This window comes from Mastigoproctus giganteus, chromosome 7, assembly GCF_048544385.1.
Source record: "Mastigoproctus giganteus isolate SK-2022 chromosome 7, ASM4854438v1, whole genome shotgun sequence".
In the NCBI taxonomy this organism is placed as follows: Eukaryota; Metazoa; Arthropoda; class Arachnida; order Uropygi; family Thelyphonidae; genus Mastigoproctus; species Mastigoproctus giganteus.
This window is the reverse complement of record NC_143581.1, coordinates 16169053-16196264: the sequence shown is the minus strand read 5'-3', so window position 1 is coordinate 16196264 and position 27212 is coordinate 16169053. Positions and strand designations below refer to the sequence as shown.

Genomic DNA, 27212 nt, shown 5'->3' with positions numbered 1-27212 from the left:
AACTGTGTGTTTTAAGGTGTCTCTTTCTGCTCACACTGTCCAAGAAGCAAAGAACACACCTGAAGTCATCATTCCTCCAGTTTTGTCATTAAATGCCAAAAAACCCATCACACTTTCCAGAAGTGAAGCGCTTTGCTAATGATAGCCACATCAATATTAATGTGGCTGTTTCCTTATATGAATTTTCCACCGTCACTATGACTTCCAGTGTCGTGGCACGATGTGGTTGTCCTGGTTGAGGGAAATCCACCACTTTTAATACTGTTCTTAAACGTCACCCACTCATAGACTTACTGTTGGCTTATGCTTATTTTGCTACATTGAGCCAACGTTCTTCAATAAATTTCAGTAAGTTTTATTCCTTCTGCATTCAAAAATCAGATTACAGATTGCATCTCTACTTTATGCATGGCTATAAAGGTGCTCAGTATTTCCAACAGATTTTGATCATCAATGTAAAACAAGATCTTCGTCAGTTGTCATTTGAATGACCTTTGTAGATACTTCTTCCTAGTACAGGTTGGTCTCGATTAACGAGATTAATTCGTCCCACGAGCGGATTGCGCAAAATGGAAACATGTTAACTGAATATAATAATGAATAGGAAAAATTATAATTGCTCTGTGACCTTCAAAGTCCATAAAGAATTTTAAAAATAACTTTTTTTTTTTTTTTTTTTTTTTTGGTAGTTGTTGGCACATCGGCTTCTGTGGTCATAATGCACCTCCCAAGGTTTCTGCAGTACTTTGATCCAAGCCCGAGGCGGGATTCGAACCCGCGACCTTTGGGTTGCCAGGCAGGCACGTTACCCACCCGGCTAGCCCGGTCGGCACTTTTTAACTGTATACCATGTAAAAGATAATGAAAATAATTATAGAATTAAATGTTTATTGCATAACATACAATGAAGAAACTCTGATACGGAAATGTTTGAACAACGTTTCCTTTCTTTTTTTTCATCAATCAATTTCCAATAACCAAAACAATATCTCTAGGCCCTGGCAAAATAAATAATAATAAATAGATATGAAAGATTTTCATCTAGTTCTTTTACCATTATCTCCTTTGTGGTAGGTAACATTTTCATCTGGCTCATTTAAAAATTAAATTTTTTTTTTGCATTTAAAAATTCTAATTTTTAAATGCAAGTCTGCACGTGACTTTATTAGCGGGAGACAAACAAGTAACACATCTGCTTCTGATAGTTGATAGAACACACTGAGGCGGGCAAACGCTTGTTTATTGCCTGTCTGACACGTGGTAAGCTTAGCGTACATTTCAAATCTTTTCAACAATCACATAAAAAAGATCTTGTTAACTGGAAATTTGCATCATGTAAAGTGAAAAGTGGTATAATTTTTTTTCAAATAGCAGTAACTGAAAAACACATTAATTGAGGCCTGGCTGTATTAATTAAAACAAATTTCACATAATAACCAAAATCAAATTTTCTGGATACATTTCAAATTATTTGTATACCAAGAGGGTATTTATTAAAAAAGACGTACCAAATTTCAATTTTATTATTTAATGTTAACCTTACATTTTACAGTGAATAAACCATCTTCACATATTTTCACAAAAACTGTGAATTTCTGTACTGTAAAAAACAATGGGGAAAAAAAAAGAAAAATTCTATATCAACAAACACTAATAATGCCACTTTTTAAAATTTATTTCATTATTCTTACAATTTAAATATTTTTTAACATTAGTATATTTCGTAAACCACTCGTGATTCATGTAATGAATCACTTGTGGAACAAACAATAAAAATTAAATACATTATGTTAAAAAAAAAGAAAACAAACGCTAGGAACTTTGAATTGATGCTTTAAGTATTTCGGCTCCTTCTGATGAGAGGGTGGCTAGAGCTTCCTGTAAGCTGTTAGGATATTCTCGATGAATGGCTTTTACTAACTCAACAAGCAATAGTCTGGTTTCTGTAAACAGAAAAAAAAGGGAACGGTAAGACTCACTTATTCCTTATTTAAATCGAAATAAAAGATTTATCATCATCCACTTTTGCTTGAAATAAAGCTTATTTATTTTTAGAGCATATCTCAGTTATGTGATTAAATTAAATTATGATAATAAGTAAGTTTTTTTCTCAATTCACATTACTAAAAAAAGAAATCATTACTTATTTTAAAAAAAAAATTTTTTTAAAAGTAACTTGTGCAACTGCCAAAACTCATGTAATTGTCTTTGGATATCTGGATATTACACTCGTATGACAACTGTAACTCAAGGTGACAAATTTGATTTACAAAAAAAACTATTTTATTTTTGAGCTTAATGCACAGAAAATTATTAATTGTTTATTACTAGTCACTTGATAAAGGTTGGCAAATAACATCTACCAATTTTCCTGAATGCACATCTTTAAATTTGTATATGTATTTACATTTATGGAAATCCTGAATCACAAAAGATTGTTTTGTAAACTTTATGTTAGATTATCAAAGTAAAAAACACCTTGAGAATTGCTTTTCATTTATTAAACAATTTAAAACTAAAATGACATGTTAAAACAACACACTTTACAGAAATCCATATCTTTACCCTTTTATTCATGTTTACAGCTCGTTTATCCTTTACCTTATGTAGGGCATAAGCTTACCCTTTTATAAAGGTATATCATCATCTAAGTAGGCTGTATCATCTAAGTACATATCTCTGTGGTATACTGTTTTTAGTACTTTGTATAGAAGAAATTAAGGCCACAAAACAGTCAGTTTGTATGCTGAATGAAAAACCAAAGTTTGTGGGAGGAAAAACCATAAAGCCCTCGCCCAGGACTGACTAACTCTATGGTGTGCAAATAGTGCATAAATATTTCTCCAATCTTCACCAGATTTGGATCAGGTTTTTCTCACATGGTAATCTTAATCACTGTTACTTGCAAAGTCAGTGGGGCTTATTCTTCCATGCATTATGAATTCCTTTATTCAGCCTTAGGAAGAATCGAGTAATCAAACTAGGCAGTTTTTTTTAATCCTGCATTCTACACCATTTATCATTTCTCTAGCAATTATCATTGGACTAGAGGACAACACACAGATGAATTCCTTGGTCATCTACCAATGAGATTGAAACAGCTGTATGGATGGTGGTATCCCATTTCAAGTAAATGTCAATTATATTTCTCATAGAGGAAAGGCTGTTTAATTGGTGTACAACTTCTCAACAGCATATTCTGGCAGCATCTCAACCTGAGAGATCAAAGAGTAAGGCTTCTTAACCAAAAAGAGCAAAACCATTTAATTTCAAATGGGTTGCACACACTATCAGTGGCGTTCAACCTCATTTCTTTCATGTGTCACTATTTTCAGGAGGGGGGAAAAAAGTTATCATCCATATTATCGAAATATGTCATTCGATTTCAATCCCTACATTCTAACGTAACTTCTAAAATCTCTAAATATTTTTAAGATTTATTTTTTTTATTTGGAAATATGAACCAAAATATCATTTATGATTTGTTATTATAAATGCTCCATGTACCATTTTTAGTCATATGATGTGAACTGTATTACAAATTACTGCTGTTTCATCATATTAAGCTACTGGGATTAATTTCATATGATTCACTCTTTTTACAAGTGCACAGTGATATGATCTTTCAGTTGGTGTCCTTGTTACTGACTGAACTAGCAGATTTCATATTAACAAAGCTTTATTAAATACAGTAAAGTACATGTATGTAATTTAAATACAGTATGCAAATATAGTAATTTTAATTATAATTCAAATCACTATATTTACTTGCAAGAATTACATTAGAAGAACTCTAAGTAGAATTTATATATTATACAAACATACAAATAATAAAATCACAGCAATACCATTTAGCAGGTCATACTGACCAATCTGCCCTCGTGGATAACACACAGTTGATATAATCGCCATCCTCTGCACACCAGGTGAGAAAGGCCCAAGTTCAAATCCTGTCAATGGTGCAAGGCATTTTGATGGATTTTTATTTTATTTTTTCCCAACATGACTAAGTTAGTCAGTCTTGTGCAAGGGTAGCATGGCTTTCCCCACCTGGAAACTGGTTTTTCATTCAGAAAACAGTCAAATCAACCACAGAACGCATGCAATTTACAAACATATATGTACAGTGCAATATGTTCTCAGTCACTGATGCACCTTAAACCCTATAAACAACTGACAAATATTTTAATGGTTTTCTTTCAAACTGATAAAGGAAAGCTCGCTTACCATTATTTAAATGCTTTGAAGTAATTACAGAAGAAACTATTTTAAGGATGTGGGAAAGATGCTGAAATACCTGTAAATAATGTAAAAATTAAGATTTAAGTATTTTATACAATGTTTATTAAAAATATAAATAAATTTTGAAATTGAAATTTATTTTAACATTAAAGTGACTGTTAAGATTCTTTTAAATCAAAATAACAATAAAAGAAGTTTCTCCTCTGCTATTTAAGCATGTTTTTTTAAGCTTACATGCATTTATATTTTCAGTAACATCTGGCAAAATGAAACTTAAGTGCTTTATTTATTACTTTCAAACAAACAAAACTATTTCCATATCTTATTTAAATATTCTTGTTTATACTCTTGCATGACCACCAGGTCAGAAGAGGTTACAATAAATCACAAATACAATCTAATTGTATTTAGCAGTCAAGCAGGCCTAAACTATTTATTTTTCTTTGAAATTTTTCACTTTTGGATCAGTTGGTCAGTACTTGGTTGGAATGATACAACCTGAACTTAGTAGAACAAGTTGCTGAGTATGCATTCTATATACTGCACACAACTGAAAGGCCTATTTCAAATAGGATACTAATTTAGCAAGTACAGGGTAGTTATCGAATGAATATTACATAAACATACTAATCTACACACAGAAAAAAAACAAAATAGCCAGGTTTTAATAGGAAGATAAATAACGAATACATCAATCAATGTTACACAATTAACTTGTACCCTGAAAGGATGGAATTCATTGGGTACCTGGTTCCTGGGCAATGCAACAATGTCACCCCTCTTTCTCTCTCTCGCGGACTAACCCACCGCTTAGCAGGGAAGTAACCAAACCCCTAGCCATAATTATGAGAACAACCTTAGATTCAGGGGAGGTCCCCATGGACTGGAGAAGTGCAAATGTAGCCCCAATTCACAAAGGGTGACACAAATAATTATAGACCTGTCAGTTTAACTTCTGTTCCGGGGAGATTAATGGAATCACTGGTTAAAGAAGTGATGCAGGATCACCTAAACAAGACAGCAGTAATAGTTCAGACACAGCATGGGTTTGTTAAGAGAAAGTCTTGCCTGACCAATTCGATTGGATACTATGATGTGGTCACAAAGGAACTGGATGCAAAAAAGAATTTTGATATTACATATTTGGATTTCAGGAAAGCTTTTGATACTGTTGCACATGGAAGACAGCTGCACAAATTGGAGTGGTATGGCATTAAGAGCAAGTTGCTGCAATGGATAAAGGGATGGTTGAGTGGGAGACAGCAGAGAGTGGTAATAAATGTACACTTCTCTACGTGGACTAATGTTATTAGTGGAGTGCCCAGGGTTTGGTGCTGGGTCCATTGTTTTGTGTATTTATCAATGAAGGTATCAGGCTAAATGTCCCAGTTTTCAGATGATACAAAGTTTGTCAGTGTTGTTAATGACAGTATGTTACTGCAACAGTGCAATTTATATATTATACAAAACCTAGCTTTTGGTTCATCCCACAGCGCCAGTTCTGCTTACCAAAAGTGGCCCACTGGGCACTCACATCCTTTCGTCCGGGCTTCGAGTCAAGCAAGCCGGACTTCTCACCCATTTAAAGTTTGAGAATAGGTTGAGGTCGTTTCGGCCCCAAGGCCTCTAATCATTCACTTTACCGGATGAGACTGATTCCCTCGAGCACCAGCTATCCTGAGGGAAACTTCGAAGGGAACCAGCTACTAGATGGTTCGATTAGTCTTTCGTCCCTATACCCGGGTCTGACGATCGATTTGCACGTCAGAACCGCTGCCGAGAAGTGGTGAGAGGTGGCAAATGAAGTTTAAAATTGACAAATGCAAAGTACTGCATATGGGTAGAAGTAATCCAAGAGAAACGTACCAACTGTGTGGTACTACACTCAGGGAGGTGGAGAATGAAAAAGACCTGGGAGTAATTGTGCAGTCAGATATGAAGTTCTCTGAGCAGTGCAGACGGGCGGCCAGAGCAAATCATGGAGTTTTGTCAATGATGTACAGGAACTCCCTGACTTATGTAATACTCAACTTACGCAAATTCGACTTTACGTAAGTTTTTGCCGGCCGGTGAAAACTGAAAAAAATATGGAAATGTATTTTGAATCTGTAGGGATAAATGGGAGGTATTGTGAAAATATCATGTGAACCAAATAACACATTGGGTGTTTTTTTTTTTTTTTTTTTGTTTGTAATTTGTTCCAAGTCCTTGGAAGTTGAAAATTTTGCTATATTACTAAGCTATTTATCTCTCTAAAAGGTCATATTTATAATGGAAATTGCACTGCACTACACTTTCATCATTATCATATGTTTCCGTTATAACAATCAATTTCGAACGCCTTTGTGATATTTTTTTAAAGCACGTTTCTGGAGGTCACAACAAAAAAACAATAAAAACAATTCACACTTTCTGGTTTATTGGGCTTTTCTGTTAGTGCAATCTATTATAAATGGGTAGTAAACTATCTTATTACATTTGTGATAATCCTAACAACTGGAATTCTGTGGGTTTTTAAATTATGGTGAAATGTGTTCCCCTTCACTCAAATCGTCAATCATATAAAAACAGTTTCAGAAACTTCTCTTCATTCCTATTTATTTATTACAATGATGAAGGGAAAGTGACCAACGAAAAGTGCAAGTAGTGGTAGTGCCAGGAAACGAAACAAAATTGATTTAGAAATGAAGATGAAAATGATTAAGAAGTATGAAGCAGGACAAAGTTTGTCATCTAATGCAAGGGAATTAGGTCTTGCTGCTTCAACAGTGAATACTATTTTAAAGAACAGTGCATGTATAAAAGAATATGTCAAAGGGTCAACGCACTTAAGATCAACAGTGATCACAAAACAGTGTTCAGGTGCTATATCGAAGATGGAACAGCTATTAATAATATAGATGGAAAATCAGATTCAGAAGCAAGTGTGTCCCTGAGTCCAATGGCCATTCAAGCAAAAGCAAGAAATATTTAGAAGATATTAAGGATAAGTATGGCAAACTGCAAGCCAAGTTCGTGGCAAGCAATGGGTGGTTTAATAGATTCAAGCATTGCACTGGTTTCCAAAACATTAAAGTATGTGAAGTCGCCAGTGCCGATTTTATCTGCAGAGAGATTTTGTGATGTGTCGGAAAAAAATTATTGATGAAAGCGGCTATTCAATGCAGCAAATTTTTAACGTTGACGAGCTGCTCTTAATTGGAAAAAAACGCTGGATCGAACATACATTGCCAAAAAGGAAAACACAGTGCCAGGTTTCAATGCTTCAAAAGATAGGGTCACACTCTTGCTTGGGGCTAATGCAGTGGGGATATTAAAGATTAATACCCAATGTTTGTGTACCATTCTGGAAAAAATCCTTGTGCATTTAAGGGCATCAATAAAACCACCCTACCTGTGCATTATTTCCGATTGAACCAGAGAGCATGGATAACAATATCTCTCTTTGAGGATTGGTTTAAATGCTGCTTCATTCCTGAGGTTGAAAAACATTGTAAAGACAACAACGTTCCTTTCAAGATTTTGCTTCTATTAAATAATGCTCCTGGACATCCTGCACATCTAGATGATTTCAATTCGAATGCGAGTCATATTTCTACTGCCAAACACAACTTCACTCATCCAACCTGTGGATCAGGATGTTATTTCAAATTTAAAAGCATACTATTTACACACATTTGCTCAGGCATTGTCTGCAGTAGATGGTGAGAAAAATTTTACGTTGAGACTTTTGGAAATCTTACAATATTTACCGCGCCATCTTAAACATTAAGGACTGGGCAGAAATTACTAAAAGTTGTTTAAATGGCGCATGGAAGAAAATATGCCCACGGCACGTAAAAGGCTTCGAAGGGTTTTAAAAAAGACGAATCCTATGAAGAGGTTACAGATAAGACTGTAAAGGTTGCAGAGCTAATTCAGTTATAGATTGTTGCCAGAGACGTGGAGGGGTTAATAGTTCTGCAAGTTGCAGCATCTGGAGACTAGGCACCTGCGAGGCAATCTGATTGAGCTGTACAAGGCCTTAGCATTAGCATTGAATGGTTTGAGCAGACTCAATGCTGATGGAATACTTCTGCTTGCTAAGATTAAGAACCCAAGGGGGCGTAGATTCAAATTGAGGAAAGACAGTTGTAGAATAAATGTGTAGAAGTTTGCCTTTAGCCAGCAGGTAATTGATTGCTGGAACAGACTTCCATCTATTGTTGTGGAAGTTGAAAGCTTAAATAAATTTAAGGCTGAACTAGACAAACATTTGGAGTGACCGGATGGGTGAAATGGGAAGGCTTTTTTTTTTTTGCTTTATAAGCTTACTTTCTTGCATCATATACCTTAACTAATGCTAATATAGGTACACTGCATCATGAGTTAACTGACTCTGAAAGAAGAATGATAGTGGGTGCCCAACGCATGGGTCACTCTATCACAAAGGTGACACAGAAATTGAAATTGCACTGTACCTGTTCAACAGTATCAAGAGTGGAAAACGTCTTGGAATATTTAACTATTTAAACAGGATGGGACCCAACCACACATTTCTCAGATAATAACTGCATTATTAAGAAAACATTTTGGTAGAACTTCTTAAAGTGACCACTTTGTAGTTCAAATTTGAACCTCTGATGGTGCATAGTTATCTAAAAGGCTGCATATGCAAGCATAACCTACCAGATGTCACACAACTAAAGGGGGTAATCCTAATAGAGATAATGAAGGTGTCCTAAGATCAGCTTTTCCTCCACTGCTCATAATTTCATTACTCAAACTGGAGCTGCTACTGAATCAGAGGAGAAACTTTTCAGTAATATTTGTAGTCGTGTAAATGTAAGTCCCACAATAAACTTAGTTATGTTTTCTTGTATATAGTTGAAAATGTTAGGATACTGAGTTATACAACTTTAATAAATACTAACGGAAATGGTCCATCTCTTACCTCTTCACACCTAAGATTATACATGTGGCAAATGCATTTATACACGGTTTCATTTTCTTGAAAGTCCTCCTGCAATGGTAAACATTCTAAATACACCGGAAAGACCTGAAAGAAATGAAAGATCGTGAAATATCTACTGCATTTTGTACCATTCCAGTAAAGCATTCAGAAACAAAAATATTGTGATAATGTCTGTTATCATTTCCCCCCCCCCCCACCCCCAATAGATGCTTCACTGTGAAACACTGGCTACAAAGGGAAAATTTTCAAATAAGAGTAATCTTATTATTAAAAAAAAAGTATATATCCAAGTTTCAGGTGGGTAGTCATATGTAAAATTTAAAAAAAATCACTGCATACAAATTGAGGGAGAAAAAGGTCCTGCTAAGACTATTTTGATTGCTTATGTTATCATATGCCTTAGTGGTATACTACTTGTGCACTACATTTCTATTTATCAGTAATTTATTAACACCACCTTATAAAGTGAACACTAACAAATAAGTACATTCCATTATAGGTCTCCCCCATGTTCACAGTTACTTTTTGCCGACCGGGCTAGCCGGGTGGGAAAAGTGCCTGCCTGACAATCCAAAGGACGCGGGTTCAAATCCCACCTCGGGCTTGGATCAAAGTACTGCAAAAACCTTGGGAGGTGCATTATGGCCACAGAAGCCAATGCACCAACAACTATCAAAAAAAAAGAAAAGAAAAAGGTTACTTTTTCTTGTTGTTTGTTGTTATTGGAAATGGAAAGATACAGAAAGAGTTAAATACAATTATATTCATATTTAATATCCTTGTTCCCTATCTGCTAACTCAAATCGGGATATGGTCCTCTTAAAATTCCTAAAAAAAAATATATTCCCTATAAATTTTCCGCTTATAGGGGAACTTTCTCTCTTAACTGCCACTAGTCTGCTAACCATTAAACAAAAATTTGGTGGGGTGGAGGGGCAAAGTTTTTCAATCACTGCTTTATTCATTTATCCATAGTACCCTTATCCAAATGTACAAGTTCTAAGCATAATTGCAAATTTAAATTTATTTAGAATTTTCTTTAGATGTTAAATACATAAATATGAACATATACAGAATTCACAAATATTATGTGCATGTAAGTTTATATGTAGGTGTTAATTTTTCAAGTTCCAGTCAGTTTTTTTAAAACGATAATCAGTTAAGTCTTAGAATTAGTATTAAATAAGTCTTTCCTTCCTTCATTAGAAAAGCTACAATTCTTCTTCTCCCCCCCCCCCCAGCATTTTAATATAAATAGCAACACCAAAATCAACCAGAAAATAACTTTCAGCCTTGAAGGCCTAAAAGTGTGTCTGTCACTGTGGGACCAAGGTTTCCTCAACACGAATATCAAAAGCAAAAATGCATACAATTTTTAAATGATTTCAATGTTTGCATTGAAATTAGTACTGCAATCTTTACTACTTTGCTGTTCTTAAGAACAAATCCAGCCCAGATGTATTAGGGGCTAAAACACACAGCTTTTGTTATATGTTTAACTGAAAGTTTTTCATATACCATTTAGCTGCTCACTCAGATCCCACGCATTATATATTCAACAGTCAATATAAGTGTGCTAATAAGAGGCCACCTATCATTTCACAAAAGACCAGTCAGTCTCAAAAGAGCTATCATGACAGTAGCTTCAATTTTAAGCAAATAGTCTATTTGTCTTTTGGAAATGCTATTTATCATTTAAACAATATTAGCAATTTAGGTTGCCTCTTGAATACAGTATTATCTCTAACATGAGAATAAGCCTAAGCTGTGAAGGTCAAAAGTTAATGCCTGTTACTGGAGGAGCCAGTGTCTTCAAGACAAAAACTGAATGCAGAAATGTGTACAATTTTCAAATTATTTCAATATCTGCATTGAAATATAACCCTACAATATTTACTACTTTTTTTCCCCCTTTAGATGGATTTAATTTTATTTCCATTATATGCAAATATTAAGAATTATTTCTTATAGCTATAAACATCAATGAGACTTTAAGATTTGCTCAATGTACCTTTGGATATACTTTTTTTTAATACTATATCCAAACTTGACTGTTCCAAGAACTCAAATCCTACAAATCACAGTTCAATAAATTTTACTAAGATTAATTTGCAGTTTTCTTCCTTACCTGTTTTAAAGGAATACCAGAGGCATTTGTCATTATAAGCCTAGCTATTGCAGCACATATATTGTCTTTAGCTCGAGGATTATCTTCATGGGAAAGCATTGTAGAAAGAGCCTGAAGAAGCATGGGATATTGACTGAATGCATGTAGTAAGAAAAATACCACAGAATATTGATAGATAAATTTGCAATCAAGTTTACATTATAGTTCATGCCCATCAGCCATGCTGCTGCTGCTGCTGCTGTTAAGCCTACACATTGACCCTCATTTTTCAGCAAGTCATTACCTAAAAATGATAGCAGATGTTATAATGGGACGTTGCATGAGTGGCAGCTGGTTACCCGATCTTCCCATCCTGCACTGGTACTGCTCCATTCATCTATTTATTTTTGCATTGCTTCACATCTTACAGCTGACAAAGACATCCTGTGATATCAAACAATGTCACTTCTTTTATTCCTGCTTTTACCTTATTTTTACTGAAGTTTGGGGTGTGTGTGTGTGTGTGTGTGTTAGCAACTAACGTTATGAGGTATCATTATATTGTGGCTCTAAACTGTGTATTCTATGATCAATTTGTCTGCATGCTGGAGAAAAAACCTAAGCTTTTGGAAAATAAACCATTCAATTCTCACCTGAGACCAAATAACGTAGCTACATTGTAAGGGGGGAACACCATAAAAATTCCTTACATCGCTGACAAGATTTGAACCTAGGCATTTTTCACTCAGTGTGGGGGGGATGGTAATTATATCTGCTGTACTGCCTGTGAGGGTTCTTTGATGTTGTTCATTTCCAACCCAGAAGAGAAGGCCTTTTTCAATTTATATGCAAAAGGCCTTTTTAAATTAGCTCCATCTGTAATTCTTACCATGCTCCCTGGAACCACAACCATAATAAAGGCTTTATTTTTCATTCAAAACTTAATCATTTGGAATAGTCTCAATTGTCCACAATCCCTCAAACTGAAGATGTGTTGCTGTAGATGGTCATCTAAATGGCATATAGTATGCATGTAAAAAATTAAAAGAAATGACTCATTGCAATATAATATGATATCCTTAAAGTGAAGAAATTTGGGCTTCTGCAGCTGCCATATACTGCTAAAAACTGGTTTCAAGATCTATATGAACAAGTACTGGCTGCTGTGAATGGGGTTATAATAAGCTGCACATTTCTCCCAACAGAGAACCAAAAGGATATATTCTCTTGGAATTAAGAGACTGCCAGTCCTTATCACAGAACAGCACCTCTCCTTCATGATTAAGGTGTTCAACAAAATAACTGACTCCCAATTTTTGGGAACTATACTTATGGGATCCCACAGGCCAACCTGAAAGCTACACCACACTAACATTATCAGCCAGCAAAAACAGGTTGTGCTGGCAGGAAACCTGCCAGCACAACCTGTTCTACCATTCAAATAGTGTTTTTTTTTTTTTTTTTTTTTACAGCATAATCATTGGGCTGCAATGATGTGGCAGTTTCATTTTCCACCTATGAGACACTGCCATCTCTACTAACCTGCTTTAACATTTTCCTGATCCCCAAAAGGACTGCCTCAATCATCTAAGTCAAATCATTCTGAGCCAATGTAAATCATTTGCAAGGATACTTGAGGACCAACACTTTTTCCTATGAATCTCTATATGTAAAGATACAACAATTAACTGGACCTAACAACTAGCTTTCCTCAAGATGATGTTAACAAGATAACCAAGTGCTACTCAATCATAGCGATCAGCTCACCATATGACCACAGTAATCACAGCAGTCCCACTAAACAATCATAGTAATCAATCTCCAGGTAATCATATGTCATCCCATTAGTCAGTCAGTCATAATGGAAAAGGACCAACCTACACTCACTATAGGTTTTCATTCTTGGAGGTGGATCTCTACTAATCTATCAAACAATAGGCAAGGATACCATGTCTGGATGGTAAATGTGGTGATAAAATACATTCCTGCAATATTTAACATGTTGACTGCCAAGGCTTATATGGGTTAACTGGTCTCTGATGCCAATTTGAGTTAGGCATGTTAAATTATTCAAAACCCAAATTATATATATTCATCACCAAAACTCATAAAAAATGCTTATTGTTGTAAAAAAGCATAGTGAATTATCTTGTAGTTGGCGTATGTAATAGAAAATTCTTCTGTGCTGTGTGTAAATCTTCTGCAGTGACAGACTTTGCCATGCATGTTGTATTTAGTACTTTGTTACTTACTAAAAAGAACCTAAAACGTGGATAAGAAGAGACCACTGACCGAAGAAGAGCTTGAGCTCTATGCTAATATGAGTGACTCGGAATTTGAAGAGCTTTTTGATGAGTCATACGGTCCTGGTTCATAGATCGATCGGATCAAATGCTCTCGTATTATTCAGCGCTAAGAAAAACCATCAGATGTCTGAAAAAAAAAACTGCATTACATATTATAGAAATATATATGCATAACGCATACACCCTTTTCCATCAAGTTACTGGTTTATCTGAATTTTGGAACTTTTTATGGTGGAACCCGTAACTTGACGGAAAAGTTACATTGAATCTTTGATTGGAGAAAAAATTCTAAACGTTCCAAAGAAGATTAGGTCTGAACATAAAATTCATTATTTAGAATTTCAGTTGGCTATACCACCAACTGAAAAAAAAAAACCACACTCAACTAAGCAGTGTCGAGTATGTACGAGAAAATAAAAACGCCGCGGAACATGCTATTATTGTCCAGTGCGCTAAGAGAAGCTAGCTCTTTGTGTGAAGAAAATATTTCTTTTAGTGAATAAATTCTGATTTCTGATGCTGTGGTTGATTTTTCATTCTTAATCCCAGAAGCCAACTATTCATCAGTTGCACATATTTGCTACGAATATACTCGTAGCTGCACCTGAAAGGCAAGTCATACCAGCCTGAGTTAACTCGTAGTCAGCATCCAGCGCCAGATTGCCAAGTACGAATTAACTTGTAGTCAGCATTCAACGTGTCAATCAACATGCTGGACCACAGTGCCCTTCAGTGTTCTTTTTCCATTACTACTAAAATGTCTAGTTTCATGATTATGCTACCATTCATCATGCAGTCTGTCAGTAAGATTGACAAAGAACAAAAGAGACTTTCAACCATCTTCCATGGCTGATGCAATCTTCAAATCTTAATCTATTGAGCTGTATATTTCTAAGAAACACTATATACTAAAGTGCAATTCGCCCATCACTGCTGAGAACAGGAGGGATTGCATTATTGCTGCAGAAATAGAGTAATAACATACCAGGTACCTTTTAGACTTTGCAGAATCTATTCCATGCCAAATGTGTATAAAATGTTAATCAAGAAAATGGCACTCCTACATGACATTGAAGTAGGATTTCTATTTCAGAATCAATATTTTACTTAATCATAACAACATTTATAATATTAATAAAATATTCATTGTAAAGGATACGGAAATAACACTTCTCCAGCATTCTGGACCAGCAAACCTAGTCCATACACAGAATTGCTCCTCACTTCTTCATCCTCATCTTTCATTCCTCCTAGAAATACTGGTAGTAAATGGTTGACAAATGGCAGTGACCCTCCAGGGTCTTGGGCAAGAATTACTTCTGCTAGCATACCAATTGAGAAAGATTTGTCTGACACGGAACAAGATTTTTTCTGAAATAAGAAAAATTTAACATATGAAAGAAAAATATTTCATATAAATTATTTTCAAGAGAACAAATAAGTAACCAGAATTGTTTCTAACATCACAGAAGAGATGCTAGACAGATGAACTAACCAAAGTGTCAGTAATGCCAATGAAGTTTCAGTCTCGTGTTTGGCATTTGTGTAACAATGGCAATATGGTGGGTACAGTGTTTGATTTATGTAAATTAAAAAATCTTAACTGGAAATTAATTTTATTGCCAACTCATAGATATTCTCAAGAATGCCAAGTAACCTGATACAATGCACTTCACATGATGCTGCACATCACTAAAAAAATTAGTCATTTTGGAAGGGACCTGGATTGTCTCTTCTAAAGGGTGCTGCTTAATCAACAACAACAAATCTCTCTCTCCCTCCCTGCTGCTGCTGAATGCACAAAGGCCCTTTTGTGTAATTTAGTATTACCCACATGATGCAAGAAAGGTTGGCTTTTGCTACACTAGTTGGGGTAAAAAAAAATATGAAATTATAATGAAAAGAAAATGAATAAATAAATAAAGGAGCTACTTATGCATTTCCCTCCTCACATAGGCACCTATCCAGCTGACTGACTTTCTACAAGCTGCCACAAACTACCTGATTTCATGTGACAAATCCTGCCTCACAACCACTAGGTCAGAGAAGTTTATAGTAAATCATTTTAACATGAATATAATGGTTAACTATATTTGGCAGTCACACAGACTTACATGTTATACCATTTGGTGACTATGCTAAACAGTAATATAACTTATGTCACTTGGTGACATACTAATTTTATAAAAATAAAGAAATGAATTTTAAAAGATAACTAAATACTGTTACTTAATAATCCCTTTATATATTTATACCAATATACATGTTTTGAAAGTTTCTGCAAAAAATTCTGGAATGTATTCTAGAGTCTAATATCAGGGAAAAAAATTTTTGATTCTGAATGGTTATATAGCTATGACCGTTCAAATTTTAAAAATATGAAAATGGAATTTCAAATTGCAAAAAATAATAAAAAATAAATAAGAATGAGCACATACCTAGGATGAATAACTATTTTACTAAGTCATGTCTGTTGTTTTTATTTTCTATAATTTAAAGCTCCACAGCCATTTTTTGAAATTCAAACAGCCATAGCTATATAACCAACCAGAATCTCGTACGTGTGTGCGTGCGCAAGTCTAATTTATACAAGATGCAATAAAAAGGACACAAAGTGAAAGAGTCCAAAAATGTTTTATTTTTATTCAAACTAAACACAGACTACTGATTGAATGCATTTATTATACTTTTCTAAGTTTCTGAAGAATCAGCGAAGGCTTTCAAACAGTAGGATGGATGACTGACCTGTACAATGCCATGTTTCATCAGAAATGTCTTCAAACAAGTGCAGAATGGGTGGGAGTGTTGTTGTTGTGTAACAAGAACTAGCTGCCTTACTCTTAAAATTGCAGCTCACCTGTGAAATGTGCTTCAATAGTCTTTGAAGCACCTGTATGTAGAATGCAGCATTGGCTCTCTCCCCCTCAGGCACAAATTCCTTGTGGACCACATCATGTTTGTTGAAATTAAGATTAACATTGCCTTGATCCTGGACTTCTGTAAACAAAACTTTTTGGGCCTTGTTAGTGATTTTGAAGTCCACTACATTGCTCTGATACATCATCTCTGAGTCATACTGATACACCCAACACTCACTGCCAGTGAAAACATAGGCGAGGAAATTAGGATTTCTTGATTGGACTGGATGAAATCTCTGCATGATGACACTGTTGTTTCTGGTCATCCATGAGGCTGTGCAACACAAATTTTGTGCAGACCTTCCTTTATCCTGAATCTTCATGAAGAATTTAACGAATCATCTCCTTACTCATGTCCAATTCATCCAATGAATTTGTCCACAAATCAGTAACGTAAGCCAGAATATCACCAGGACTGACAACGATGGAATCCGTATTGGTAATCATTGATCAGATGGAAGGTCTCTAGATAATTTAAGAGGTGGCAGTTAATTGATTTCTCCATTTCATTAGAAAAAGTAGAAGCAAGTGCAATGTGACGATAATTGGATAGGAGGGATTTGTCACTGTTTTTAGGAACTGGCTGGATATGAGCAAATTTCCAAGCAGAAGGAATAAGAAAGAGAAAAAAGGCGACACAGAACAGGAGTAAGTTCAGGAACACAGGTTTTGAGAATGAGTGGAGAAATACCATCAGGACCTGGAGCTTTCTGATTATCAAGACTGTTCACAAAAGCTTTCTGACATTCTTTTGACAGAAGACCACAGGAGGCATTGAATGGAGCATACTGGGAATTGTAGGAGGTTGTTTACCAAAACCATCTGGCTTTGACAGAGGTGGGAATAGAGATCGGCAAAAGTTGCAGCCAATAGCTTTGGCAAGAAACCAGAATGTTCGACTACCATTTGGACATGAAGCAAGGTTTCCACTCTTATCCTGTTTGAAATCTAGTTTGGAATGATTAATAACTGCTTTAAAATTGTTGCGAGCTTTTGCGTAGGCAGGAAATGAACATGGAGATTTAGATACAAGCCAACTGCAATATACAACATTTTTATCTTGAACAGCCTTAAACACATTTATTTGAAAACCCAGGTTTAGACAAAGGATGAGATTTTAAGGTGGAGTGTGAAATAAAGGATTTCATCCTACAGGAATAATTAAATATTAAAGTGCATACTGATAGCACCATATAATGAAAAGTATAAAATGCAAGGTGTGCTTGAAATTAGGTACAATTTAATTTAATCAAGCAAGAACAACCTATGTCGGGATTTCCCCTTAACTATTGCATCTTGTTATCTGTATCAGATATTTGATGATTTAAAACAATGAAAAAATTCTTAAGAATCAGCTGAATATTTATAAATTACACATCAACTGAATTACTTTATTCTCATAACTATTAAGATTACACATCAACTGAATTACTTTATTCTCATAACTATTAAGATTGTAATAAAACATAACTCACCGTCTTTGAAATAAATAAAGGTAAAATGCCAGCAAAATATGGAGCAAATTGCTGTGCAGGTAATAGCTTAGCTAAAGTTGGAACAATCACTCCAGCACACTCTACAAGCATGCTATCATACTCTGCTTGCTGAGTACCGTCATCATCATCATCATCTTCATCCTGATAGGCAAGCTATTAAAGAATAGAAAAATTATTAATTTATGCTGACAATACACTTTTGAAAAACAAAAAAAAAATAATATATGCATTTAAGTTATTTTGAATGAGCTGGATCCCTGCTGTAACCTATAAGCAGGGCTACAGAGTCTGATAAAAGCCCCATGGGTAATAAAGTATATCCCCTGAACAAATGAAACCAGTTCAAGTAAGACCCTCATGTACCTTTCAACAAAGGTACGAAAAGCACTTCATAAAAAAAAAAAAAAAAAAAAAAAATAGAACAAATATAAACTGTCATTCAATACCTTGAATTTTCATATGGGAGGGGGAGACTATTACCAAAAGGTACCGTGATGAAAGTGCTTGAAATGTTAGCACATTTTTCACATTAGTCTGAAAATATTAGGTGACTAAAAAGTAGACTTTTTTTTTTTTTGCCTTCCAAGACAAAAAAAAAATTGTTGTGCTGAGAATTTTTTGGCACAAGGGCCTCCTGGGCCATATTGTGCCTGTTCATCATTAACTTATGACTAAGCCACTGTAGATGGCAATTATTCATTGATGCATTTTGAAAGTACAGGTGATACTGAGTTAACTGATGTCCAGCAAGCACGAAGTGCAGTTCAATAAAATAGTGAAAAGTGATGAAAAGATGGCTACTCCAATTACCATCATTTGAGCATGTTTACTTTATGAGTATAAATTAGGTCCAAACATGCACAGCAAAAACTGGTTTAAAAAATTATCAAGTGGAGTCACTTGATGGTGACACACCCATAAAGGATGACTAATAGCCACTGGTGATAGCAAACTGAAGACCATGGCTGAGTCAGATTCAAACCAAAATGCCCGGTGTTTGCTGAAAGATCCTACGTGAGAAATGAAACCATTCATTTGCATTGACTGGGAAAGAAGTACAAACTGGCCAAATATGTTACACAAACTCACAACCAACAACAACAAACTCCAGAAACCATTAATATGTTTATTGCTGCTTTAACATCAGGGGCTCACATCTGATGAGTTTGGGCTTGGCAAACCCAGGGTTCTGGAGCTGGATATCATCATCCTTCTCTTTCTTGGCGGTTCCTCCTCCCTCTCCCTCCCTCTCTCTCTCTCAGGGTAACTTGGGAAATTTTTTTGGCTGGTGCAGCATAAGCCTCGGGCTTGCTTGCATCATGTGCTAATAATAATATTGCAATAATGAGCCTCTTTTGGACCAGTCATTGATGTGCAATGAAAAATGATTTATATCAGAAACACAAAATGATCATGTTGTTGGTTATAATTCTGTGAATCTGTGCCATAAACACTGAAGCCTCCCACTTCACCAACAGAAGATTATGCTATGTGTCTTCTGGTATCTTCCATTACAAGCTTCTACCATCTGGCCAAACAATCACAGAGGGCAGCATTTTTTTCCCTACAAATCTTCACACACTTTATGGTCACCTGATAGTTATTTCACAAAAAAGAGAGTAGCCAATCAACACCAAGAGATGCACTCCTTTTCCAGAAAGACTGATTTTTAAGTTCAACTCTAAGGTGGAGTCACTGTTCAGAGATAAATGAACATTTTTGGTGTCACCTGATCACGATGCTCTACCAGACAAAAATATTTTTTCTGTTCTTGTGTTCTCTGACTTCTGAGCAGGAAAAATATTGGTTTCTAAAGTTCTCTTCCTGTAAGAAATTCATCACTCTTCAATAACTAATTCAGCTATGTAAGAGTAACAAAGCTTTAGGAGCTGGCCAGTGTTCCATTAGACTTGGATAAGCTATTGAATTAAACTGGTAAAAAAGGAAAAAAATTTTACTATCAAATTGTTATTAATAAAAATTTTTGAAGACATTATTATACAAGTGTTCTTAGATTTGTATTTTACAAGAGAAAAAAATTCAGAAAGAAATATCTATTTATGATCAAAAATAAGCTTCTCAGGATTGGAATAATGCAAACCTATTTAGTTTGAATGTGGCTTCATCTGGCCATACATTCATAAAATAATCTTTGCCTTTCTAGCACTCACAGAACCATGAGTATTTTTTCACAATAGTGGATATGTAGGAATATGATGCATAATAAAGGTTATATATCTTATGTTTAAAATGTCTAACTGGCAAGCAAAGATGAATGGCATCTTTTCTCAATAGCTTGATAGAGTAGTTCATATATTGACTGCAAATTTACATGATTTCCATTGTATCCCCCCCCCCCAAATTCTTAGCATTCTCAGTTCATAACTGTACATTTTAAGATATCCTTAAACAAGAAAAAGTACATAAGTGAAAACCTAGAGATCTTGGAAGTTATTCATTAGTGGTCCTTCAATAGCATATCCAACATTCAGGAAATTCAGTACCCACACAGGCACAAGTAACATAATGGTGATGTATCATCCTCCAAAAACATTTTTATTGCAAGAAATGCAATGTTCATTAATATTTAAATGATAACTTTTCCATGCAACTGTACCAATGAAACTACATGCCAAGTCTCAGAAACGCTTAATATCTTTCTGGAAGAAACTCACATGTTTTCATTACTCTGATAGACAGGTTTGATAATTTGAAAACCTATTTAGTTTGAATGTGGCTTCATCTGGCCATACAATTACATTCATAAAATCATCTTTGCCTTTCTAGCATTCACAGAACTGTATACATCAGTCTCTATCAGTTTACTGTATGACATCCAACAACCAGGATATGTAAAATTCTAAGAAACTAAGAACACTTAATTGATGGATTAAGAGTTCTCAAAAACACCACCTTTGTTGACTTTTTCAGGTGACTGTTCACAAGCATCTGACAGTAAACATTTTCAGAACTTCATATCCTTTTAAAATCACACATCTGTCTTTATCAATGGTCATAGTTCCCTGTGATTCAAATTTCTTGTTAAATGAGTTAGTGCCAGATGTCAAAAATAATCAATATAGGACACATTGTCTTATACTTGACATTTTCACATATATGCTTAACTTGAAAAAAAATTTTAAAATGAAAAAAATATATATATTTTTACTCTATCCAAATATTCTCGTACATAACAATACATCATGACAAGTATTTATATATAATTTGAATCAACTTGTACCTGTGAACTATATCATATTATATCCTTTCACTGCTGTAGTTTTTGTCTGGTTTTATTGCATTATGTTGGAAGGATTTCTATGTAATGTAAAGTAAAATATAAATAAAAATAAATAAAATAATGAGAAGACTGTAGCTGTCAGCAGTTCTATGTTGCCTTACTCTGATCTTTCTCAACAGAATTTTTAATAGACCTCACAAAAACTTTATATCTAGAAGTCAAAGTGCAGCTAGAAAATGGTATCACTTAATACTACCTACCTGAAGCTGAGGCAAGATTATACGAGCAAAAATGCATGATATCAACAATTCTGCTTATTTGTCAACCTACAAGAAAGTCGAGTCCGATGCAATACAACTGATTATCAGCTGTATCAAGTAATGATCCAGAGATACACATACAAGCATACATAGCTTAATTTAAAGAGGATGAGGGGATATCTATCCAAGAAACTCTATTTCAATATTTTTACAAATAGATAAACAAATGGAACTGTTTTCTTGCACTCTGCCAATTTACAGTGAAAGAAGTTCTGCACAGTAAACTTTCATGTTGATGTTATTAAAAAATTGAATGATATTTCTTCTTTAGAAGAAATATTCTCATTACTGTTTTAAGGAACTCTGGCAGCTTTATCACTTGAACTTTCTTTTCTATAAAGCCACATTTTATATTTAAATAAGATCATTATTAAAAATTTTTTTGTCATAAAAAATTAACAATTATAAATTTATTGGACTTCCTCGAACTCATTCTTGTGCTATACAGTTATCAACATAAAACAGTTTCTCTGACTATAGCATATCCAATATGCTTTATATTGCATATATTTTCTCAGCTACTAATAATGAGAATGTGAAAGAAAGACTAGTTTTTTCCCTATTATGCAAGGGGGCATTTAAAACTTATTCTTTTCTTTTCTCCATTCATTACAAGTAATCTCAGTAAACTGTTTTCAGAGATCAAGTATTTAAATTTTTTCATGGCTTCACTAATAATACATAAATTCTTAAGTTTTCAGTGGTAGAAATGTTAAACACTCACCAATATTGTTTAGATGCTAGCATATCTTCGGCAGGGAACTGGTTAATCAGGGGAAATGGATAAACAAAATTGTAAATCCCAGTAAAAGGTTGGAAGCCCTCAGATAGATATTTTTTGTCCTATAATGTAATTCAAGAAAAGGAATAATTTACAGAGTAACTCTTGGGTAAATCTGTGGTTTTGAGAATTGCAACTTTGTACAAAAAAAAAAAGCCCAGGAAGCTGAAAAGATCTGCAGAACATCTAGAATCATTGTGCTGGTCAGCAAAATGTTTGTTATATAGTAGATCTTCTGTCAAAGGTCACATCTGTCTGCTATTTCTTTATTCCTTTCTAAAAAAGAAAAGTCTGCTACTTTAGTTTAAACATTACTGACTACAAAGTTTATAGCAGTTATAGAGCTAATTAAAAACCAAATCATGACCATTGAACTTCTTTATTCTTCAAGGAATCAACCAAATTCTGTAACAAGAAAATAAATACTACTGATACATTTTTTTATATGACACAGGGTGTTCACAATTGAAATAGATGAGTCTCCATTTGTGTATACTAGCTAAATCCACTATAAACTTTATGCTAAGTGAATAAACATAGTACAAATAGAAGAGAAGATATTTTATTTTGGTTTAATATTACTGGAGTCGATCATCAGAAGGAAATAAACACTATTTACATAATTTTTTTCTCTTACTGGAGGAAGACAGCATGGCAACTTACACGACATGAGTATAAAGTTGCATGTATGGAGAAAAAAAATGTCTGGATAACCATGTGCATCATGGGTGCTAGACAGATGAACAATAACAGATGGGCTCCTACAATGACTGCTTTCTGTTTCCCCCTAGGTGATAGCAGCCTGAGAGGTAGTAAAGATCATGTGTTGGATAATTTAAATTAGATGCCAGACTCTTTTACACACTAAGGGAGGGAACACGCCAAAACGATAAGACACACGAGGTTAGATAAATGCAATGTATGATGTACGAATAATGTCTTAAGACAGTGTGGGTACACACCGAAGAGATGCAACATATGTCATTCATTAATAGTCATAAGTTCTTTAAACGAAGACGGCTTAGAGATTTCTTGGTGGTACTTAAAAAGATTGGACTGGATTTGGATTTTACTGGTGCAAAAGTTACTAAGGCGGTGTGTACCACAACCATGAGATGAAGACAAGGGTACTGGATACAACCATTTACAAAACGTAAAGCATAATTCTGCACTTGTGGCTAATGAACTTGCACTCGATGAAGAAAAATTCAGAGAATTTTTATGTAATGAACTGTGAGAGCTTTGAAGATTTGTTCAAGAGGGTTTTTCAAGATAATGGTTCCATAGATATGGATATTTCTATGCACACTGCATAAATTACATAGTAAACTCTGGAGTGTCCTTCATGTTTCTATAGAATAGTGGAGAGACTAATCATATACGACAAGCAATGTCTCATAAGATAAAGGTCATGCAATAGTTACCCCTGTATTAATGGTGTGCACTCTAAGATAAAAATTGTATTTCTATTGATTTAGTTGATATCGGTATTATAAGATGTTTATCGCGTATTCAACAGATTGTATCATTAGTATCTTATTGTTTTGGCATGTGCCTTCCCTAAAAGTGCACTTAGCAAAATTTATAAGAAAGAACACAGTCAAAGTGTCAGCCTAATGCAAAAAATAAATATGAACCAACTGTGACGGGGTTCCATCCTTTCTAACATGGCTCTCAACTTCACAATGTTAGCAATCTTGATTTATTATGGTGAAACTAAGATTGAAATCAATATTAATAATTAACTGGACAATTTACTGTGCAACAGTTTAGTTCTGGCTTTTTATATGTATATAGGGTGTCTCAAAAATACACGGCATAACTTCAGGAATCAGTTCTCATATGTAGGACAATAAAAATATTTTATATATCAACTTAGTTCTGGAAATGCTTGGTTCCCGAGTGATTAACCAGAATGTCTTATCTCCCGCAGGTGATTTCCTTCATTACAAGGTACTGACAGAATCTGGTGGTTTTCCATTCCGACCATGTACTCAAATCAGGAGCAAGCGGATATGCACTTTATGTACGGTTTGGCGGATGGCAATGCTCTGGAGGCTCATGGTTTGTACCACGAAAGGTTCCCAGAATGAAGATGTCCAGACAGGAAAACGTTTGAAGGTACCATCACCTTTGTGAACATTCATTAGTAGAGGCAAATGATGCAAAAAAGCAAGCTTATGCAGAATCAGCCAAAAAAAAAAAAAAAAAAAAAAAACTCTCCCATTTCATCCCTCCGTTCGTTCCAAATACCTGTCCAGCCCAACCTTAAATTTATTCAGACTATCAACTTCCGCAACAAAGGATGGAAGTCTGTTCCACTAACCAACTACTCGCTGGCTAAAGGCAAACTTCTGCACATCTATCCTACATCTGTCTTTCCTCAATTTAAATTTATACCCTCTCAGGTGATTATTCTGAGGAAGAATCCCATCAGCATTGAGCATGCTCAAACAATTCAAGGCTTTATACACCTCAACCAGATCACCTCGCAGGTGCCTAGTCTCCAGACACTGTAACTTGAAAACTTAAGCTTTCTTCGTAAGAGCAACCCTTTGTTCCAATCACTAATCTTGTTGCCCTTCTCTGCACTCGCTCCAGCAGCTCTACACCATTCTGAAAATGAGGCCTCCAGACCTGTATACAGTACTCAAGGTGTAGTCTGACCATTGCCTTATACAAGGGGATAATCACCTCCTTATCCCTGCTAGAAAAATTCCTGTATATCACTGACAAGACACCATGAGCTACTCTTGCAGACTGTCTTCACTGCTTAGAAAACTTCATATCTGCCTGCACAATTATCCCCGGGTCCTTTTCACTCTCTACCACTGTCAGTGTAGTACTACAAAGTATATACGTTACTCTGGGGTTACTGCTTCCCATATGCAGTACTTTACATTTGTCAATGTTAAACTTCATTTGCCACCTCTCAGCCCATCTGCTCAACTTTTCTTGATCCTATTGCAGCAGCGTACTGTCATTAATGTCCCTGCCAACCTTCGTATCGTCTGCAAACTTGGACATTAAGTCTGATGTCCCATCATCAGTATCATTAATGAATACAGAAAACAACAATGGACCCAACACTGAACCCTGAGGGACTCCACTAATAACATTAGTCCACAATGAGCAGTGACCATTGATTACCACTCTGTCTTCTCCCACTCAACCAAACATGGGACCTTTACACCTCGTGCTGCCGACAGAGGACAACCAAGATCTACGACTCCTGAAGTAGAGGAGGAGACGTCGATTTGAGGCCTGTATTCAGGCAGAAGGTGGACATTCTGAACAATTACTATAAGGTGGTGTGAACAGTTAAGTGTCATAGACAGACCTTCAAAACTCAGAAACCAAGCATTTCCGGAACTATGTTGATATAAAATATTTTTATTGTCTACATATGAGGAACTTATTCCTGAAGTTATGCCGTGTATTTTTGAGACACCCTGCATATATAATGGAGAACTGACTATGCAACTAACAGTGCAATAAAGTCAACTGAATAGATTTTTTTTTTTTTTTTTTTTTCAGTATTCAAAAACAACATTAACTATCTTACCTTATTTCTTGAAATCCATTCTTTCACTCAAGATTGACAATAATACTAACTCTTTTTCTCTTCTTTCAAAAAAATCAAAATTTCCATCTAATTAATAACCAATTATATTATAATACACAGTGATCACTGAATTATGACCTCCCTTATGAAAAGTGAATGTAACTCTTTGACCACGTGAGGTACAAGAGTGCACAGTTAGTTGACCTACGTAGCATAGATAAGGTGCCAGTGGTTCAGTAGGTAGTCAAATTTCAAGCGTGATGGGTAAAAGGAAGGATTTATCGGACTCTGATAAAGGACAGATTGTGGAGTTTGACAAGCTGGTGTGCCTCGATTTCCCAAACGGCTGAATTATTGGGATGTTCGAGAGCCACCGTAGTTAAAGTGTACCAGGACTGGCGTCAAAATGGTCAAACAATAACCCAAAAGCAAAACTGCAAAGGTTAGCATAAGGTTGAAGTTAGAGGTGAGTGCCGGGTACGACAACTTTTACAGGTGAACAGGCACAGCACTGTTCAAGAGTTGACTACCCAATACAATATAGGCCAACCTGGAACAATATCTACCATGACTATGCGTCGCATGCGCTAGCAGTCAACCCCTACGGCATCCTCTCCTAATTCCACAGTTCATCAGCGTAAAAGACTTGCCTGGTGCAAAGATGGATCAAAAGTGCAGGCAGTCTGTATGGTGTGGGGCATGTTTCACTGGCAGGAACTTGAACTCCTGGTGCATGTGGAACAATGTATCAGTTGTCTCTGCTATCGTCACCTGCTTGCTGACTGTGTACACCCTGCTATGTTACACTTTTTCCCAAATGGCGATAGTGTCTTCCAAGATAACAATGCGCTGAGCCATCGGGAACTTGATGTGCAGGAATGGTTTGAGGAACACAGTTCTGACTTCCAGCATATCGATTGGCCTCTGAACTCCCCCGATATCAATCCCACAGAGCACTTGTGGGACACTAGGGAAAGGCATATCAGGCGTTGGGATACACCTCCATACCTGCATTGCTGGCCGCATTACCCATAGCTTGGTTGGTCATACCTCCCGAACACTTCTGACATCTTGTTGAATCAATTCTGTCAGATAGCTGCTGTACTGAGGGCAAAAAGAGGACCTATGAAGTATTAGGTAGGTGGGTAGTCACAATTCGGTGATCACTCAGCGTATATTATTTAATTTTAAGCTTTTTTTATATTATAAACTTTACTAATACTCTAATTACATTTTGCTCTCTATATTCATGCAATTATCATGTTCTCCTTCCCTACCCAAA

General features: G+C 35.4%; 1 protein-coding gene across 2 annotated transcripts in view; it reads right to left on the bottom strand.

Annotated features, from left to right (window-relative positions):
• Positions 1 to 1812: 1812 nt before the first annotated feature.
• LOC150082577 (importin-4-like) overlaps positions 1813 to 27212 on the bottom strand; it is a 186556-nt gene continuing 161156 nt past the window's right edge. Inside the window, exons 24-29 of one of the 2 annotated variants that reach the window (XM_090377536.1) lie at positions 18003 to 18176; positions 14769 to 14980; positions 11325 to 11457; positions 9176 to 9280; positions 4228 to 4297; positions 1813 to 1943 (exon numbers count right to left, since the gene is read on the bottom strand). In XM_090377536.1, coding sequence (XP_090233662.1) covers positions 1813 to 1943; positions 4228 to 4297; positions 9176 to 9280; positions 11325 to 11457; positions 14769 to 14980; positions 18003 to 18176 — 825 coding nt within the window. Of the gene's footprint in view, positions 1944 to 4227; positions 4298 to 9175; positions 9281 to 11324; positions 11458 to 14768; positions 14981 to 18002; positions 18177 to 22308; positions 22428 to 27212 lie in introns of those variants that run through there. The other variant, XR_016547194.1, reaches the window with a different exon arrangement.